This window comes from Canis lupus, chromosome 10 (genome assembly GCF_003254725.2).
Source record: "Canis lupus dingo isolate Sandy chromosome 10, ASM325472v2, whole genome shotgun sequence".
NCBI classification, from domain to species: Eukaryota; Metazoa; Chordata; class Mammalia; order Carnivora; family Canidae; genus Canis; species Canis lupus.
The window spans coordinates 32,849,025-32,869,436 of NC_064252.1; the positions used below are offsets into that span (position 1 = coordinate 32,849,025).

Genomic DNA, 20,412 nt, shown 5'->3' on the forward strand with positions numbered 1-20,412 from the left:
AGCCCCACATGTCAACAGTTAGTGGCAGAGAAACCCTGATCTACTCAAGGGAAATGCAAACTTGTACACCAGAACATGATGTCAGAAATAATTTTGTATGTTAGTCGAAACTATTTAGTGATTGCCTAATGCTTTTATTCTTTATCAGTAGAAATTAAAAGGTAACAGTAAGAGTATACCAAACACCTATTATACTGTATTAAACTATCAGACAGCCACACCCCTTGACAGAACCTCTGAAGAGCTGTTCCGTGCATTTGCCCCTCATGACTTGGCAGGAGCTAGAAAACATAACACAGGACACATACCTGGCAAAGGTGATTCAGTGATGTCTGCCGTCTCAGAATTTGGGAAAATCTTCTTGACACTGCAAGAAGGAAGAGTTAGTCAGAAATATTTGCATGCTATATGGTCCTACCTTGGATTTTCCAGGGGCAGATTTCAAAAAGTAGCTTATTTGCCTAAATTTGTCCCACTGTCCAACCCCATTTTATGCACCCACTGGTGAAAACCTGCTTTTGATTCTTTGTTCTCCCATGTAGACAACTATTTCCTAAAATGGCGATATTTGGGGTACATATTTCAAAGTCACCCGCATGCCATGCTGGCAGGTGTGAGAAATTGTGGCGTCAATCAACCGTGAGTAAAAGCAATTATTTACTTGTCTTTCATTTCGCTAATTGCAAGCTCAATCACTTCTCTCCATAAATAATTGCTGGAATCAAGTGGAAGCTTTGAAGAAGGCCCTTTAAAAGTAGTATATCTAATAGGGAAACTTGATTGAGCCTCAGCGGTGTGTGGTGTGAGGGGTTGCTTTTAGGATGGAACCCTGGGCTGTACTTTGAATGTGGCTTTGCATTAATAATCTTCCATTTTTATCAAATGATCTCCATGACCTATTTGTGTGTTTTGCTGATCCTGTTTACTATAGTGATATAACGGGCTGATGGTTTCAAGTGGGATGATCTTAAATCTGCAGATTTCAAGACAAAGCAGACAAGCCAGGAGCCAGCCCCAGGTCTCCATTCTCGCAGAGTTGTCTGGAGTGGTGTGTGTTTCCACTCCTTGCACGTTCTCCAAGTGCCCCCAAGCTTCCCTGGGAAGAGGGGTTCCTGCAGCCACCGACAGGTGGAAGGTCCAACAGACCTCCTTGTTGCCAACTTTCAACAGGTTTGTTTTGTCAGCATAATTAAAACTGGTGCGGGGCATTCTTCTCATTAATTTCTGAACTGGTCAAGAAACAGAAATTTCCCTGGGATTATTCTAATTTGTACTCAGAGCCAGCTTGGTTTGAAAAATAGGGCGTGGGGTGGAGGAATGGGGAGGGGTGGGGGGCACAGATGAACTTCTAATTTTCCAGACCGATCAATCGTTAATCCTCCTCCTTAATTACTTTTTCTTTAACTTTGTGATGTGGAATTTAGTGCTCATGAAAAGAAAAGAACTGAGAGCCGTGAAATAAAGCGGGCTTTATCAGTAGGTGCTGGGCGCTGCAGGCGGCCTCGGCCTCAGAGCGCGTCTGAAAGGGCTCCCTGTGCCTGCCCAGAGAGGGTAATTTGATCCTCTTCATTTTCCCTGCCGGCACTTATTCTGGGCAAGAATGGCAAGCTATAGTCAAATGCTGCTTTAAGAAACATATATCTTAAAACTCCGTTTTGCTTAAAATCATTTCACCTTTGTGTAATAGCATGTGTGTCTTCCCATGAGTCCAGAAACACCGAGACAGAGAAATATGACCAGTTTTCTCCGGCAAAACTAACGGTGGAGAATGGCTAGTGATGCTCAGCAGAAAATAAAAAATCACAGTCCTAATCCTCGTAGGAGAAATATTAATTTGGCTTTCTCATTAGGCAGAGAATTGAATATGTGAAGCCCTGAAGCTGTTTTCTGGCTCCTGTTACCACCTGTTTGGGGGTAGGGGCTTCAGGGAAATCTCAGAGTTTTGGGGTCTGACAGACTTGAGTGCTACTCCCGACCCCTTCTTACCAGCTGTGTGGCTGTGTGGCTTTGGGGAAGTCTCTTGGCCACTCGAAGCCTCATCTGCAGGACAAGGATACTGCTTGTATCCTTGTATACTATGTCACAGAGGTGATGTGAGGATTAAATGGGATGAGATGGCGGTGACAAGCAGAAATTTCGGTGTCAACAGACAGACCTGGGAGCAATTCTTGCCTCTGCTACTAACTACCCTTCTATGATGGGATGAGCACTGGGTGTTATACTATATGTTGGCAAATTGAATTTAAATAACAACAAAAAAAAGAATTATGGAAAAACTTTATATTCAAATATGTCCATTACAATAAAGAAAAATCTAAAACAAAACAACTAACTACCCCTCTAAGCCTCTCTCATTTTCCATAAAAGAAGTGTGCCACCTGTAACAAACCTTTTGTGAGGACTGTGGAAGATAATGCATGGAAAGCCCTAGGCTTAATACCTGATGCCTTGCAAGCCATAAATGCTAGCTATTATTATTATTTTATGAACAACCTGTGTAAAACTGGCACTAGAACGTGCCCCCCTCCCCCCCCCAGCTCCCAAACTCAGTACTTACATTCAAACTTAATGTTTCGCAAATTTTCTGGGAGGTCGTGGAGAGCCACTTTTAGCCACTCATCCAGCTGCTTGGCAAATTTTCGGATCACCTGAGTTAAGCTGGAAAGAGAAATGATCCATTTTAAGTGCCTTGTGTGTTGCCCAGTCCTCCCAGTAGGCCCCGATGGGGTTTGGCTATCCCTGAATTGTGTTTTTGGGCGGCCTGGCTCTGAGCAAAATGCCATCCGTCAGCCATCGGGCTTTTGCACAAGCCCGTGTGACAGGTGCGCCATCGTGCTGCCCCCCTTGCCCGAGCGCCGGTCCCCCAGCCTGGCTTCCCCGCTGCAGGCTGGTGGCAGGAACTGGGAGGCAACAGCGGATCTCTACACCAACGAACAGCCCTGACCTCGAACCCATGTCCAACTTGGAGAGCCGAGGCCCGTCTGGGGGCAGCCTGCAGAATGAGAGGGGAACCTGCAGGCCCGCAGGCCTCACTTTTGGGCTCTGACTGTGAGCACCAGGGGCCGCGGCCTCGGAGGGCAGGCCCCCCCCCGCCCCCCGCCCTCCGCAGTGTCCCATGGACTGTCCTGCCAGACCCTGCGCACCGACCCCCCCAACACCCCTGGGCGGGCCTCCTGGGTTCCTCGCTCCTTTCTCCTCACGTTGCCGACCTTCTCCAAGACCCTCCTCCAGCAGCGGGCACCATCCCCGCTTCTCAAAAAACATGGCCGCAAAGGGAGAACTTTCCAGCATTCTGCGATGGCACAGCTCTCTTTCCCCACTACCCTGACAGAATCAAGGGCCAACCCCACGTACCCCCGTCCTGCCTCCTCAGGAACCCCCCATCACTGACCACCCCTTCTCCCGGATACCCCACAGCTTCCTCTCCCCTTAGAGATAATTTCCTCACTCCCTCTCTTCAGGGTATTGCCCTCTCTCTTCCACTTCACAGATACCCTTCTTCAGAGTTGTCTAGACTCTCTCTTTTCCTTTACCTCCTCCTTTCTTTTCCTTTACTCACTCCTCCCCTCACTCTAGTCCTTCAGCCTAAGCAGCTCCCACCAGGCAGCAAGCTGCATCCAGACATGAACCCAATGGACTCATTTTGGTTCCCATCTCGCTTTACATCTTGGCACTATTTGGCTCTGTTGGCTCCTCCTCCTTCTGGAAACATTTGCTTCTCCCGGTGGTTGTGACCTCTCTGTCTTGCAGCTACTACTTCTCAGGCACAAAGCTCAGCCCCTCTGCCTGAGCTTTACTCCCTCCAGCTCCTCTACATCTAGTCCTGGGCCCTCACTCCTCACACTTTGTCATTCCCTGGATGGCTTCTCTGTGACCCCAGTTTCAATCACCATCTACACTTGCTCTTATACCTCTAGAGTGGAGATCTCCAGAACTCCACACCAACCACATACAGGTCCCTTCCATTTAGTGTCCCAAAGGCACATCAACCTCAGCATGTCCAAAGGGAACTCATCACTTCTCCATCAGACCTGGGTCTTTTCTTATGTTCACTTATATTTCACTATGAACTCTACTTTCCTTAAAGTTTTTGTTTTTAATGTTTTTATTATTAAAAGTTTCAAATATATCCCAAGATAGAATGGTATAATAAACTTCCAAGTATCTATGGCCGAGCTCCAATAGCTAGCAACATTTCCCCAGTACAGTGTATCATATGCCATTGTCTTTTCTGGAATGCTATAAGCAAATTCATGAAGTATCATTTCAGAAACTTAATGTGCATTTTCTAACATGTACTTAAATATGTATGTATGTATGTGTACATACATACATTTAAAGCCACCATGTCATTAGTATACCTAAGAGAATGAATAGCAATTCCATAATATTATCTAAAGCCCAGTTTGTACTCAAATTTCTCTGTTTCTCTCAGAGCTATATTTTGGTTTCTTTGAATCAGGATCCAAACAAGATTTACACATTGTGTGAAACATTGCCTTGTTCTATTTCTTTTTTTAATTTAAAAATTTTTTTAAAAGATTTTTATTTATTTATTCATGAGACACACACAGAGAGAGGCAGAGACACAGGCAGAAGGAGAGGTAGGCTCCCCCTGGGGAGCCCAATGTGGGACTCCATCCCAGGGCCAAAGGTAGACTCTCAGCCACTGAGCCACCCAGGCATCCCATGGCTTGTTCTATTCCTTAAGACTTCTTCACAGTTCTCTTTCATGCCACTGGTTTGTTGGCCACCTCATGTTATCTGTTCCCTGGAATATCCCACACTCGGATTCAGTTGATGTCTTCCTTCTAGTGCCATTTAACCTGTTCATCTATCCAGTGTGCTTCTTATAAACTGACAGATCTAAAGACTAAATCAAATTAAGTTACATTTTTTTTAAGGCAATAAAACTTTGTAGGTGGCCCCTGTGCTGCCCACTGTACCACACCATGAGACTTATAATGGCTGGTTGTTCCTCTTTTACTGTATCTGGTTTTGACACTTGAATAGTCTCCCTTCCTATTAGCAGGTACTATGGATTTTATCTCCAAGTTACTTCTCAACCTCATCCAGTCTTTCCCTTTTCTCCCTACTTCCAGTTATCATCATCTCTCACCTGGGCCACTACAGCTTTTACAACATTGCAGCTTCTACAATGGTAGGTATACAAGCCCACCTGCTCTGCTCGCCTCCTGACCTCTACCTACCTCATCGTACACATTGTGAGAGGGATTTCTCCCAAACACTTGCAATTCTGACCTAGTTCACCTTCTGATTAAAACCCCCCAATGCTTTCACGTTATTCTTAGGATAGAGACCAAAATCCTGATTGTGACCCCCCAAGCTCACACTCCAGCCTTGCTTTCCTCTCCAGCCTCACTTCACAGTCTCTGTCTTCATCCACAATTCAGTCTCTCTAGTTCTGCCCAATTCTTTCCTACATCAGGGCCTTCAACCTTAGCGTCCTTCTGTCCAAGAGCATCCCATTCTTCTTTACCTACTGGATTCCTCCCTCATCGATCTGATCTCAGAGCAGGTGTCATGGCCATCAGAAAACCTTCTCTGAAGCCCCCTCATCTAGGTCAGAGCCCCTGATTATTATTCTTGAAGTGCCAAGTTGTGACAATTGGTAACTATACACTAGCTTATGTGATTAGTACGTAATGGATGATTCACATCCATCTTTCCCACTAGACTCTATGCTCCAGTGTGGAGCACAGGGACTATGTTTATTTTGCTTATCACTGTGTGTTCAGCACCCAGCATAGTGCCTGACACCAAGTAGGCATGTGAGGAAAGTTTGTTAAATGAAATGAATGAATGAATGGCTCTCAATCCCCAGCTGGATGGACCCTATCCACACTGTCCCCCCTTTATCCTTCTGACTTCAGCACCTCCCACTCCATTTCCCCACCCTCACAGCCTACTCAATTCCCACAGTACCAGCTTCTTTTCTGTTTCTTCAGGTCCTTGACAACCTCCCCAGGGCCTTTGCATCTGCTGTTCCCTCAGCCTATAAAGCTCCTGCCCCAGATTGCAGACTGTTTGCTCCTTTCCTTAACAACTTCACAGGGTGGTTCAAGTGCTGACCATGGGATTTGAAACTGCCAGTCTCCCCACACTCCCAGCTCTACCAACTATCTCAACACTCTTGAGCCTGCCATATGTTTTAAAAAGATCAGTCTGGTTCCTGGGATGAAAATAGAGTATAGAAGGGCAAGGACAGAGCAAGAAGATCTGTTTGGAGAATTTTACAATAGTCCATGCAAGAAGGCAGCCTAGATGAGGGTGGTAACAGTGGAAATAATGCAATATGGTCAGATTAAAATATTTTGAAGGCAGAGCCAGCCAGGATGTCCTGGTGAGTAGATGTGGGTGAATGAGAAAACAATGTTGTCAAAGATGTCTTCATGAAAGAAAAGTGGTATATGTACCCCCTGTGCCTAGCAGAGTGCTTGATATACAGGAGGTGCTTAATAAATGTTGAATACCGAGTGAACAAAAAGTACTACGCATGGAATAAAGCCAAAGTACACTCTCAGTGATTAGCACATTGGATCCAACTTCAAGGTGAAAAGATTTCTCAGAATATTTGGCCAAAATTTAGAGGTCAAAATTTGTCAGAGGTCAAAATTTAGAGGGGTGTCTAGAGTGATCATTGATGGCTGCTGTACCATCCAGGAGGGTGGGTTGCCATTCCCCACCCATGACACCTTTCCCAGGGGACACTACTTTGCAGCTGGAGTAGAGGAGCTGGCCTTTGTACAGGAGCAGGAAGTAAGCAGCAGGATCAGTGCTGGGCCTTTTCCTTTGTGCAATTGTTTGATTTTATTACAGTGAAGAAAAATGGGAAGCGATTCATTTTGGAAAGGATTCTATTTTGGGACTTGGAATTGGGGCTGCCAGACTCTGAGGAGTAATCTGAACATTGAAGATGCTCTGCTCTGGTGTTGAATGAGCAAGTGAGGAGCTGGCCTCCTGATCACCAAGCCTAGAGATGCTTCCTGGCCCTCTCCACCCCCTCGCAGCATCAGAGGATGCTGACTATCACCTCCTTCCTAACACACTCTCCTCTGATGGTCTGCACCCTGCAGCTTGATCTCCTTTTGTCTCCTTCCATCTCACTCCCCAGGCTGGCATTCCCAGAAAATGTCCTGCACCTCTGGTGTCATACATTTTTGTCCCTTCTGTGCGGGCAGCTCCCACATCTACAGCTCCACTTTCAGCCCTTCTCCTGCATCTTAATTCCATACTTGTAACTCTCTGAATGACTTCCGGCCGTGATGCCGGCACAACAGCAACAGTGCTAATACCAGCTAATGAGTGCAGTGTGCCAAGTGCTAAACATTTCACACATATTTTCTTTTTCTTTTTTTCTTTTTTTTAAATTTTTATTTATTTATGATAGTCACACAGAGAGAGAGAGAGAGAGAGAGGCAGAGGGAGAAGCAGGCTCCATGCACCGGGAGCCCGACGTGGGATTCGATCCCGGGTCTCCAGGATCGCGCCCTGGGCCAAAGGCAGGCGCCAAACCGCTGCGCCACCCAGGGATCCCCATATTTTCTTATTTAATCCTCACATCTACCCTATGAAGTAGGTACTACTGTTAGTCCCAGCAGAGAGGTGAGAAACCAAGGCTCAGAGAAGTTACTTGATTTGTCCGAGGGAATGCAACAAGTAGACAAGCCAAGACCGAAGCTGATGTGTGTCTGGCTCCAAAGCTCTAGTATCTCAGTCTTCTTTTTGCTTCTCTGATATTTCATCTTCCATGCCCATCCACCACCCCTACACACATGCATGTGTGTGCACGTTTCCTTACTTCTGATAAACCAATCATTACTAACAAGCACAATGCCAAGATCACCTGGGAAGTCCCAAGAGGTGAAAAGCTCAAGTTTGAAAATGACCTATCTTTCTTATAAATAAAGAGCAAATGATTCATGGTTATCTCTGTTTTATCACGTGTTCACCAGAATTTCAATATGCTTTAATGAGTTAGAAGGGAAGGGCAGGTCTGAGCTAGTCAGCTATCGAGAACTTCCAGAGTCAAATCTCATTTCTACTCTGGCCAAGCACAGGATTGGGCACACAGAAGGCACTCAAACAGGTTGCAGGGATGAATGAATACATAAAATTGCAAAAAGTCAGCTGTCTGATGAAGTCTGGTCTTTTGAATAACTTTGTCTTCCTGATTTCATGAGAAAGGCACTGGATTTCTAAGTCAATGATCACACTGGCAATTCGTTGACAATGCAATTTAAAAAAATGGTCTCCTTGGGCAGACTGCAAGCTCAGTGCGGGCAGGGAGCATAGTTATCTTCTTTAATCCCATGCTCCGGGGCTCAGTATAGTGCCCTGCATGCTGTAGATCAATAAACACCGTCAAATGAAGAATGAATAGTCACGTCATGGCTGTTTCAATTATTTGCAGGTGAAAGTGGACTAAAGTTATTTCCGCTCTTAATCTTCAATTTTTACATCCATAAAAACAAGCCAATTACAGAGAAGGAGGCAGGAGTTAGCATTTCATTAGCACCCCACAACTGCTTTATAGCAAACTACAGATGCCTTGCATGTGTGTAACATTAAGCAGTACGAGAAGAATGTGAAGCTCTCACATAAAGGTATGTATACTTTTGCTGACCCCCCCAGGAGGTACCTTCTTACTATAAAACAAAAGTACACATTTGACCACTATCTCCTCTACCTTAACAATGTGCATGAAAGAATAACTCAAAGATTAAAGGGGTCTTTATATATATACATATATATATATATATAATGGTATATATTATATAATCATATAATTATAATTATATAATAATATATAATAAATAAATAAAAATATATACAAATATCTGATTTTAAAATATGCATAGGATCATAAAAATACACACATATATTTTTATGATCCTATGCATATTTTTTTCCTATGCATATTTTAAAATCAGATATAGGGGATCCCTGGGTGGCTCAGTGGTTTAGTGCCTGCCTTTGACACAGGGCATGATCCTGGAGTCCCGGGATCGAGTCCCACATCGGGCTCCCTGCATGGAGCCTGCTTCTCCCTCTGACTATGTCTCTGCCTCTCTGTCTCTCATGAATAAATAAATGAAATCTAAAAGTGAAAAATAAAAATAAAATCAGATATATATATACGCATATAAACATGATTATTAAAATAATGCAGTCTTAATTAGAACCCTAGAAAAACATGAAACTAAAATTTGATCACAATCCCACTGGGAGGTATCTTTGTTACCTATCTAGGTACCTATCTTTGTTGTCTACCTAGAACATGGAAAATTAGAAAGAGCAACATTCCCACCAAAGCAAGAGAAAGCCAGATAATCTGCAAAATCCTAACTTTTTTTGAGCCCATCAGACAGCTGAGGTCACAACTACTTAGCCTGGCATACATAGAGAGATGGGCATCTCCCAAAGAGAGAAGGGCTTGGGAATTGGTTTGTCTATGCCTGAGGGAGGAAAGTGGGACATCTAAGTAAAAAGAATTCAGGGGCCCCCAGGTGGCTCAGTCAGTTAAGATCTGCCTTCGGCTCAGGTCCTGATGCTGGGGTCCTGGGATCAAGCCCCATGTTGGGCTCCCTGCTCAGTGTGGGAGTCTGCTTCTTCCTCTCCCTGCTCATGCTCTCTCTCTCTTTCTGTATTTCAATTAAATAAAATCTTTAATAAAAAGAAAAGAATTCAGCTCAATTTTTAAAACAAATCGCTAAAGGCAATGTGTATAGCCTGAGAGTATAGAACTCTGGGAGCCACGATGCAAAGAAAGTTTACATCTACTCACAAGATGTTCTCCACAGGCCTCAACAGGTGCTCATGAAGAATCCCAGAGAACAGAAAGTGGAGTAAGCCTATCTCTGAAGTGCCTGCTTGGAGGAGGGAAACATGCTATGGGAAAAGCATGAGGTCCTAGCCAGCCCTCTCTCCTAAACTAAAGCCTCAAGTGGCTAGGGGAAGGACAGAAACACTGTTGAATACGGGCAAAGAAAGAGACCTGTTGCAGGTGGAGGAAATAAAAAGAGAAAGCTCTCTAAACCTGGTAGAAATCATCATGGGCTCAGACTATTAGAGGTTTATCTCTAGGGTGGGACAGGCTTACTGAGAATGCCCAACTCTGAGAACCTAAAACACAGGGTCTGCTGGAGTCTATGCCAGGACAGCAGAGAACCCCACACACACAAGTCACAAACAGGTGGTCAAATGTTCATACTTCCCTCACAGGGAAAGCCTAACGCTGAGGGTGCAGTAGCAACATTGAGAAAAACCCCCTCAAGTCAACTTCCAACCTAAGCATAGGGTACCCTAGAAGAATTTGGATCTGGTGGTCCACTGAAGGTATCCAGAGCAACAACAAAATCCAAACCCAATCAATGCCTAAATCCACTGACTCAACTCCTCACATTATATAACCATTATGAGCCTAGGAGAAAAGAGGCACGTCTATTTCCAGCAATAAATACTATTTTCTCAGCCTCTACCATTCTAACCATTGTTTGGAAGTCAATAAAAAATTTTAAGACACACAGAAAATTAAGAAAAAGAACCTACTCTGACTAAATAGATAAAAAGACAAGACCCATCTCTATGCTGCTTCCTACAGACTCATGTTAGACCTAAGACACGAATAGACTGAAAGTGAAGGGATGCAACATGAGAGTGAAAAAAGAAAGGAAATGGGTAGTGATACTTATATCAGACAAAAAAAGCCTTTACAACAAAGACTGTAACAAGAGACAAGGCAGGACATGACATACTAATAAAAGGATCACTTCAATAAGAGGATAAAACAATTGTAAATATCTCTGTATTCAACACAAGAGCACTTAGGTACATACAGCAATTATTAACATAAAAAGAGAAGTTGACAGTAACACATTAATAGTAGGGGACTTTAACATCCCATTTACATCAATGTGTAGATCATCCAGGCAGAAAATCAATAAGGAAACTGTGGCTTTGAATGATACTTTAGACCAGATAGACTTAACAGATATATTCAAAACATTCCATCTAAAAACAGCAGAATGCATATTCTTTTCAAGTTCACATGGAATATTCCCAGGACAGATCATCTGTTAGGCAGCAAAACAAGTCTCAATACATTTAATATTTAAGTACTATTAAAGTATCTTTTCTGATCACAATGGTATTGAAACTAGAAATCAATTACAAGAAAAAAAACTGGAAAAACACAAACACATGGAGGCTAAACAAAATGCTACTAAACAACCAAAGGGTCAGTGAAGCAAAGAAGAAATGATGGGCATTGAGGAGGGCTCTTGATGTAATGAGCACTGGGTGTTAGATTCAACTGATGAATCACTAAGCTCTACCTCTGAAGCTAATAATACACTATATATTAACAAAATTGAATTTAAATTAAAAGTTTTAAAAACTACATAAAGACAAATGAAACTGAAAATACAATGGTCCAAAATCTTTGGGATACAGCAAAAGCAGTTCTAAGAGGGAAGTTTATAGTGATACAGGCCTCCTTCAAGAAACAAAAAAATATCTCAAATAATCTAACATTATACCTAAAGGAATCAGAAAAAGAAAAAACAAAGCCCCAAGTTAGTAAAAGGACAGAATAAATATCAGAATGGAAATAAATTAAATATAAACTTAAAAAACAATAGATGAATGAAACCAAGAGCTGGTTCTTTAAAAAAAATTGACAAACCTTTAGTCAGACTCATCAAGAAAAAAGAGGGAGGACTCACTAAAATCAGAAATGAAAGCGAAAAATAACTACCGAAATCACAGAAAAACAATTATGAAAAGCTATTACAGAAAATTATCATCAACAAGTTGGATAACCTAGAAGAAATTGACAAATTCCTACAAACATACAATCTTCCCAACTTGCATCAGAAGAAACAGAAAATTGTCTACATTAACCAAAGAAGAGTTAACACTTATTCTCAAACTTTCCCCAAAAAAAGAAGAGAAAGGAAAACTTCCAAATTCATTCTACAAAGCCAGCATTACCCGGATACCAAAACCAAAGACACTTACCAAAAAAGAAAACTACAGGCCAATATCCCTGATTATGAACACAGATGCAAAAATCCTCAACAAAATTTTAGCAAACCACATCCAACAATATATTACAAGGATCATTCCCACGAACTAGTGGGATTTGTTGCCAAGATGCAGGGATGGTGCTATAATACACAAATCAATCAAAATGATACATCACATTAACAAAATGAAGGCTAAAAACCATAAAAACCATCTGAATAGACTTAGAAAAAGCATTTGACAAAATTCAGTATCCATTCATGATAAAAACTCTCAACAAAGCAGGTTTAGAGGAAACATATATCAACATAATAAAGGCTATATATATATATATATATATATATATATAGCCAATCTATAGTTAGTATTTTCAATAGTAAAAAACTTAAAGTTTTTCCTCTAAGATCAGGAACAAGACAAGGATGTTCAGTCTCGCCAACTTTTATTCAATAAAGTACTAGAAGTCCTAGCCATAGCAATTGACAAAAGAAAGGATTAAAAGGCATCCAAATTGGTAAAGTAAAAATAAAACAGTCTCTATTTGCAGATGACATGATACTATACATAGAAAACCCTAAAGAGTCCACCATAAAACTATTAGAACTAATAAATGAATTTAGTGAAGTTATAGGACCCAAAATTAATGAAATCTGTTGTATTTCTATACACTAATAATGAAGCAGCAGAAAAAGAAATTAAGAAAACAATCCCATTTACACATGCACCAAAAAAGGAGGTGAAAGCCTTGTACTCTGAAAACTATAAGACACTGATGAAAGAAACAGAACACAAAATAAACAAATATCAATAGAAATACATACTTATGGATTAGAAGAACTAATATTGTTAAAATGCCCATACTACCCTAAGCAATCTATAGATTCAATGCAATCTCTATTAAAATACCAACAGTATTTTTCAGAGAACTAGAAGAAATAATCCTAAAATTAGTTTGGAAACACAAAAGACTCCGAAAAGCCAAAGCAATCTTAAGAAGAACAAAGCTGGAGGTACCACAATCCCAGATGTTAAGATATACTACAAAGCTAAAGTAATCAAAACAGTAATGTACTGGAACAAAATAGACATATAAATCACTGGAACGGTAGAGAGTCGGGAATAAACCCCTGCTTACGTGGTCAATTTGTCTATGACGAAGGAGGTGAGAATATCCAATGGCAAAAGACAGTCTTTGCAACAAATGGTGTTGGGAAAACAAGACAGTTACATGTAAAAAAATGAAACTGGGCTACTTTCTTACTCCTTACATGCACAAAAAAAAAAAAAAAAAAAAAAACCCTCAGAATTAAAGGCCTCAATATGAGATCCAAAGCCATAAAACACCTAAAGAAAACCTAGGTCATAATCTCTTGGACAATGGTCTTAGTAATACATCTACTGATACGTCTCCTCAGGCAAGGGAAACAAAAGAAAAATAAACTATTGGGACTACATCAAAATAAAAAGCTTTTACACAGTGAAGGAAGGAGCCATCAACAAAAAAAGACAACATACAGAATGGAAAGAGATATTTGCAAGGGACATATCCAATAACGCATTAATTTCCAAAGTATATGAAGAACATACACAGCTCAGCACCAAAAAATAGATAATCCAATTAAAAACACGCAGAGGACCTGAGTAGATATTTTTCAAAGAAGACGTACAGATGTCCAACAGACACAGGAAAAGATGCTCAACATCACCAATCATCAGGGAAGTGCAAATCAAACCACAATGAGATACTACCTCGTATCAGTCACAATGGCTAGTATCAAAAAGGCAAAAAATAAGAAATGTTGGTGAAGATATAGAGCAAAGGGTGCCCTCCGCATGGTTGGTGGGAAGGTAAATTAATACAACCACTGTGGAAAACAGTATGGAAGTTTCTCAGAAAATTACAAATAGAAATACCATACAATTCAGTAATTCCACTGCTGGGTGTTTAGCCACAATGGAAACAGTAACTTGAAAAGATATATGCATGCCTATGTTCACTGCAGCGTATTTCTAATGGCCAAAATATGGAAGCATCCCGGGTGTCCATCAATAAATAAAGAAGATGTGGTACATAGACACAATGGAATTATTACTCAGCCATAAAAAGAATGATATTTAGCCAATTACAACCAATTGCATGAATCTAGAAAGTATTATGTTAAGTGAAATAAATAAGACAGAAAAAAGACAAATACTGATAAGTATGATTTCACTTCTATATGGATTCTAAAAAACAGAACAAAAAGCCAGAAACAGACCCATAAATACAGAGAACAAACTGGTGGTTGCCAGAGGGGAGGAGGATGGAGACTGTGGGCAAAATAGGTGAAGGGAATTATGATGTACAAACTTCCAGTTATGAAACAAGTAAGCCACAGGGATGAAAAGTACAGCATAGGAAATATAGTCAATATTATAATAATGTTGGATAGTGACAGATGCTAACTATACTTACTGTGGTGAGCACTGAAATGTGTAGAATTGCCCAATCACTATGTTGTATGCCTGAAACTAATATTACATTGTATGTCAACTATACTCCAATAATAAAGATTTTAAAAGAGAAAAAAATCTAATTTCAAGAGATAAAGCAATCAAGAGAATCTAACTATCAAAGAATTTAAAATCACCATGGTTAATACATCAAAGGCTCCATGGAAAAGGTAAACAATAAGCATGAACAGATGAGGAATTTCAGCAGAAACAGAAATAATAAAAATGAAATGTTAGAAATGAAAATGAAAAAACATGGCAATAGAGATGAAGAATGCCTCAACAGTCTCATTAGTAAAGCTGACATATGCTAGAAAAAAATCAGCGAGTCTGAAGATAGGTCAATAAAAATGACCTAAACCAAACCATAAAATGAGTGAAAAAAGTTAAACTGAGCATCCAGGGCAGTTGTGAAACAGTATCAAATGGTGTGACACCCATGTAACTGAAATAACAGAAGGAGAAGAGAACGGAAAATAATTGGAAGAGAGTTTTTCAAAAATAATGAAACACATCAAAGCACAGATCCAAGAAGCTCAGAAAATCTCAAGCAGGATTTAAAAAAACAAAACAAAAGAAAACAACTAGACACATCATAGTCAAACAGTTAAAAAAAACAAAGACAGGGAAAATCTTGAAGGCAGCCAGAGGAAAAAAGGCACATTGTATCCAGAGTAGAAAAGACGTCCAAACATGCAAGCCAGAAAAAAAACGGATTAAAATCTTTAAAGTGCTGAAAACAAAACAGAAAACTTGTGAATCCAGAACACCATACCCACTGAAAGTATCTGTCAAAAATGAAAGAGAAATAAAGACTTTTTCCAACCAACAAAAGCTGAAGTAATTCATTAGCACCAGACCTGCAATACTAGGAATGTTTTAGAAGATTCTTCAGGCAGGGGGATATGCTTATATGATATAACACAGGAACTGGGATTTTTACATAAAGAAGTGAGGTTCAGAAATCATTAAACCAAAGGTACATTTAAAAGATTGTTTCCCATATCTTTAATCGCCCAAAAGGATAATTATCTAAAGCAAAAACAGTAACAATACATGTGAGTTTAGAGCATGCAGGAGACCAAAATGTGTGACAGCAAGAGGATAAAAAAAATGAGAGGATGAATTGAGGGTAGACTGTTGTGAGGTCCCTCTACTACATGAGAAGCAGTATGATATTATATGATGGTAAGTTGTAAATAATAAAGATCTATAAACCCAGAGGCAACCATTAAAAAAGTTTTTTTTTTTTTAATTTTTATTTATTCATGATAGTTACAGAGAGAGAGAGAGGCAGAGACACAGGCAGAGGGAGAAGCAGGCTCCATGCACCGGGAGCCTGATGTGGGATTCGATCCCGGGTCTCCAGGATCGCGCCCTGGGCCAAAGGCAGGCGCCAAACCGCTGCGCCACCCAGGGATCCCTAAAAAAGTTTTTAAAAGAAATATAAAGAACAGTCCAATTATGAAGATAAAATAGAATGATAAAAAAAATTTAACTTAAAACTAGGCACAAAGGGAGGAGAAAGGGATAAAAACTGAAGGAACTAATAGAAAACAACTAGTGGGGGCACCCCGGTGGCTCAGTTGTTTGAGTGACTGACTCTCAGTTTTGGCTCAAGTCATGATCTCATGGGTCCTGAGATTGAGCCCCACAAGGGGCTGTTTGCTCAGCAAGGAGTCTGCTTGAAAATTCTCTCCCTTTGTCCCTTCCCGCAATGTGCTTGCATTCTCTCTCTCTCTCTCTCTCTCTCAAAATATGTAAATAAATCTTTTTTAAAAACAACTAGTGAGATGGAAAATTTTAATCAACTGTATCATTAATAACATTAACTGCAAAGGTCTAGACACAGCAACTAAAAATGGAAATTGTCAGATTGGATAAAAAAGCAGGGGCTCACTCTATTGGCTACATGAGCTCCACTTTAAACATGAAGACATAGGGTAACGGTGGAAAAGGATATGCCATGCAAACACTGAATGATAAGGGGCTGGCAATGTGAGGAAGAGGGGCATGAGAAAAAATTTAAAGTGATGAAACTATATTTCTTTTTCTTTTCTTTTCTTTTTTTTTAAGATTTATTTATTTATTTATGATAGACATAGAGAGAGAGGCAGAGACACAGGAGGAGGGAGAAGCAGGCTCCATGCCAGGAGCCTGACGCGGGACTCGATCCCAGGACTCCAGGATTGCGCCCTGGGCCAAAGGCAGGCGCCAAACCACTGAGCCACCCAGGGATCCCCTGAAACTATATTTCAATTGTACTATTGACCCTTGAACAACATGGGTGTGAAATGTGCAAGCACACTTATCAGGAATTGTTTTTCAATAAGTACTGTACTGTAAATTTATTTTCTCTTCCTTATGATTTTCTTAACATAATTTTCTTTTCTTTGGCTTACTCTGTTGTAAGAATACAGTATACAATATGTGTAACACAAAATATGTGTTAATTGCCTGTTTATGTTATTGGTAAGGCTCCTGGTCAACAATAGACTATTAGTACTTGAATTGGGGGAAGCTGAAGGTTATACACAAATTTTCAACTGCACAAGGGTCTGGCACCCCTAATCCCGGTGTTTGTTGGTGAATGTTAATATATATATAAAGTATACTTCAATAAACCTGAATTTTTAAAATAAAGTTAAATAAAAAGCTATAGACATATACATAATAACATAAAATGAAATCATAGAACTAAGAACAAAAGTATCTGTTGTGTCAATAAATGTAATTGGACTAGACTTATCTAGTAAGACAAAAAAATCAGATTGAGCTATGAAATTCTAAATGGTTCTGCATATGAGTAAGTTATAAAAAGATGGGCAAATGTATTCAGACAGATGAAAACAAAAAGAACATAGAGGTCATGATCTTAATATCAGACAACCTAAATTCTGGGCCAAAAAAATCTAAACTTGACTTTATAATGCTAAGTATACCAAAAAAAAATAATACTAAGAGTACAATTTACAATGAAGGTGTTGCAATTCATAATGAAAGTATTACAATGAAGAAAAAGCAGCTAGAAATATCAAAGCATCATATAAGATAGCATCAACATTCAAAAATAAAAATTAAGGGAGATACAAGATGAAATACGTTCACACTAGTAATAAGTCTTAAACTTATTTGCCTGTCTTGATCCATAACAGTCTAAGTGGACAGCACAAAGACAACAGAAGAATTAAATAACAATAATGTTGACCCAAATGCATATCTGCCAAAGTCTGTACTTTGAAGACAGAGTGCTTCTTCTTTCCAAGTGTCACAAAACTGATCGTATATTAGACAACAAATTAAATCTAAGTAAAATCCCAAAAGAAGAAATAATAGTTCAGAAAATAGTCATTAATCACAAAGCAATAAAAGCTAAAATGAATAACGTAGCCAGAACAATTTCTAACAATTGGAACTTTTTAAGTACTCTTTAGAAATTTTTAGGACAAAGAGGAACTCCAAACCAAAGTTGCAAAATATCTAGAAAATAACAATGTTAAATATTACATATCAAAACCTATGAGATACAGCTAAAATAGTGTTCAAAGAAAAACCCAAGCCTGAAATATTTATGTTATTAAACAAGAATGAAAGAAAGTAAGTAAATCAAGCATGTATTTTTTTGGTCAATTGTTTTTGGTCACTGATAAAAACAACAAACTATGTAGTGGGCAATCAATAAAGTATTTGTTGAATAAATGAAGAACAGTAAACTTAGGAAAGTAAAATAAATGAATTAAATAAAAGAAATCAATGTATTAGGAAAAAGAATGAGTAATAGCACCAATAAATATATCCAAGAGCATGTTTCTTGAAAAAAATAAAACAAAACAGGTAACTTGATCACAAAGAAGCAGAAGAAAGCATAACTACACAAACTAAAATGTATTAAAGCAGAAATAATCAGACACAGAGGAAACTCAATGAGTCTACAAACCTACTTTGTTCAACCCTAGGGAAATAAATTGAAAGATCTAGAAGTGGATATTTTCCGGGAAGATATAATTTACCAAAACTTGTCTCAGAGAAGACAAAATCTAAACTAATTAATTACTATAGAAGAAAAAAAAAAGAAAAATTCATAGATTTATTCCCATGAAACACTACACCCAAATGCCTTCAGGGAATTAATTCTATGTAGTATTCAAGAGCAAATAATTTCACTGCTATTTAAAGTGAGCCAGAGTTTAGGTTAAAAATAGGGGTGAAAGAAGCTTTCAGATTGTTTATGAAGCAAGAATAACATTGATACCAACAACTAATGAAGATGAAACATTAAAAGAAAAGTGCAGACCAATCTCACTTTATGACTTTGATTCATAAACTCTAAATAAAACATTGGCAAAATAAAATCCTGTACCACATTAAAGAAGATATACTATGAGCAAGTGAGGTTTATTCTAGGAATGCAAGAATGGTTCAATATTAGGAGATGGATGATATAATAATTTTCATAGATGATGAAAACTATTGGATAATATTCAACAACATCCTTCATAAAACATTTAATGAATTAAGACATTCCTTAACATGATAAAATACATCAATCTTAATCCAAAAGCCAGCACAATGTTTAATGGAGAAAGACTAGATGCATTTTCATTAAAGTCAAGAATTTCAATATGTTCTTGAGGCATAAGCCAAAGTAATTAGATAAGAGAAATAAATAAGAGGTATAATAATTAGAAAAACAACAGTAAAATTATCTGTATTTGTAGATAATAGGATTCTAAACATGGAAAATCTAAGAGAACCTGAAAAAAGAAATACAACAAGATAAGCTTGGCATAGCCAGCTCCAAATACAACAGACAGATATCAATAGCATTCATGTACAAAAACCACCATCCATCAAGAGCTGTGGAGGAAAAGACTGCATTCACAATATCAACAAAAAGATAAATATCTAAGAATAAATTTTTTGAATGTATAAGATTTATATGAAAAAAAGATTTACAGTATTCTTGTAGTCACAAAATTAAAAATCAGAATAGCTGTCAAGGCAAACCATGTTGTTTGTTAGGAATTCTCAGTATCATAAATATATAATTTTCCCTAAATGTAATGTAATCCCGGTAAGAATACACGTGTGTTATATATGTTTATGTACTGAAATAGACAAACTGATGACAAGGTAGTGCATATGGAAAAATAAGTGATAATACTAGGACAATTATTTAAAAAGGGAAGTAAGTATGAGGAGCTAGTCCTACTAAATATGAAATATGTTTAAAAGCATAAAACTTAAAACAGTGATCCTGGAACATGAATGTACAGAAATATCAATGGCATAGGATAGCAAGTCCAGAAGCAGCCCCAAATACATATAAAAATTATTGTATAAAATCAGAGGCATCTCAACTCTGTGAAGAAAGGATGGAATAATTAACATATGGTGTTGGGAGAACAGGATAGATGCTGAGGAGAAAACAAAGCCGCACTTTACATCTTACACCAGGATGAGTTCCAAATTGACCAAAACTCAAAAGTAAAAAATTAAACCATAAAGTTAGTATGATAAACCATGGGGAAATTACTTAATCGTTGGAGTGGGGAGGACTTTTAAAACTATGATACTGAATCCAGAAGCATAAAAGCAACAACTGATAAATTCAACTACATACATATATTTCTGTATGGCAAAGACAAAAGAATAACAACAAAATGAGAAAGTATTTGCGACTCTCACCACAGATAAATAGTATACCAAATAAATAAAGAACTCCTAAATATCAATGAGAAAAACATCAGTCACTAAATAGAAAAATAATCAAAGGATAAGAACTGAGAGTTCACAGGAAAGAAAACGGAAGTTGCTCTTAAAGATACAAAGAGATACTCAATTTCATCCATAATAAGAGAAAATAGGACA

General features: G+C 38.9%; 1 protein-coding gene across 5 annotated transcripts in view; it reads right to left on the minus strand.

Moving 5' to 3' along the window:
* Window positions 1–20,412, minus strand: part of RFX4 (regulatory factor X4) — a 162,238-nt gene that overhangs the window by 43,736 nt on the left and 98,090 nt on the right. For all 5 annotated transcript variants that reach the window (XM_049115348.1, XM_049115349.1, XM_025461929.3 and 2 more), the window contains 2 exons: window positions 2,558–2,658; window positions 309–367 (listed from right to left, as the gene is read on the minus strand). In XM_049115348.1, coding sequence (XP_048971305.1) covers window positions 309–367; window positions 2,558–2,658 — 160 coding nt within the window. The remainder of the gene's footprint in view (window positions 1–308; window positions 368–2,557; window positions 2,659–20,412) is intronic.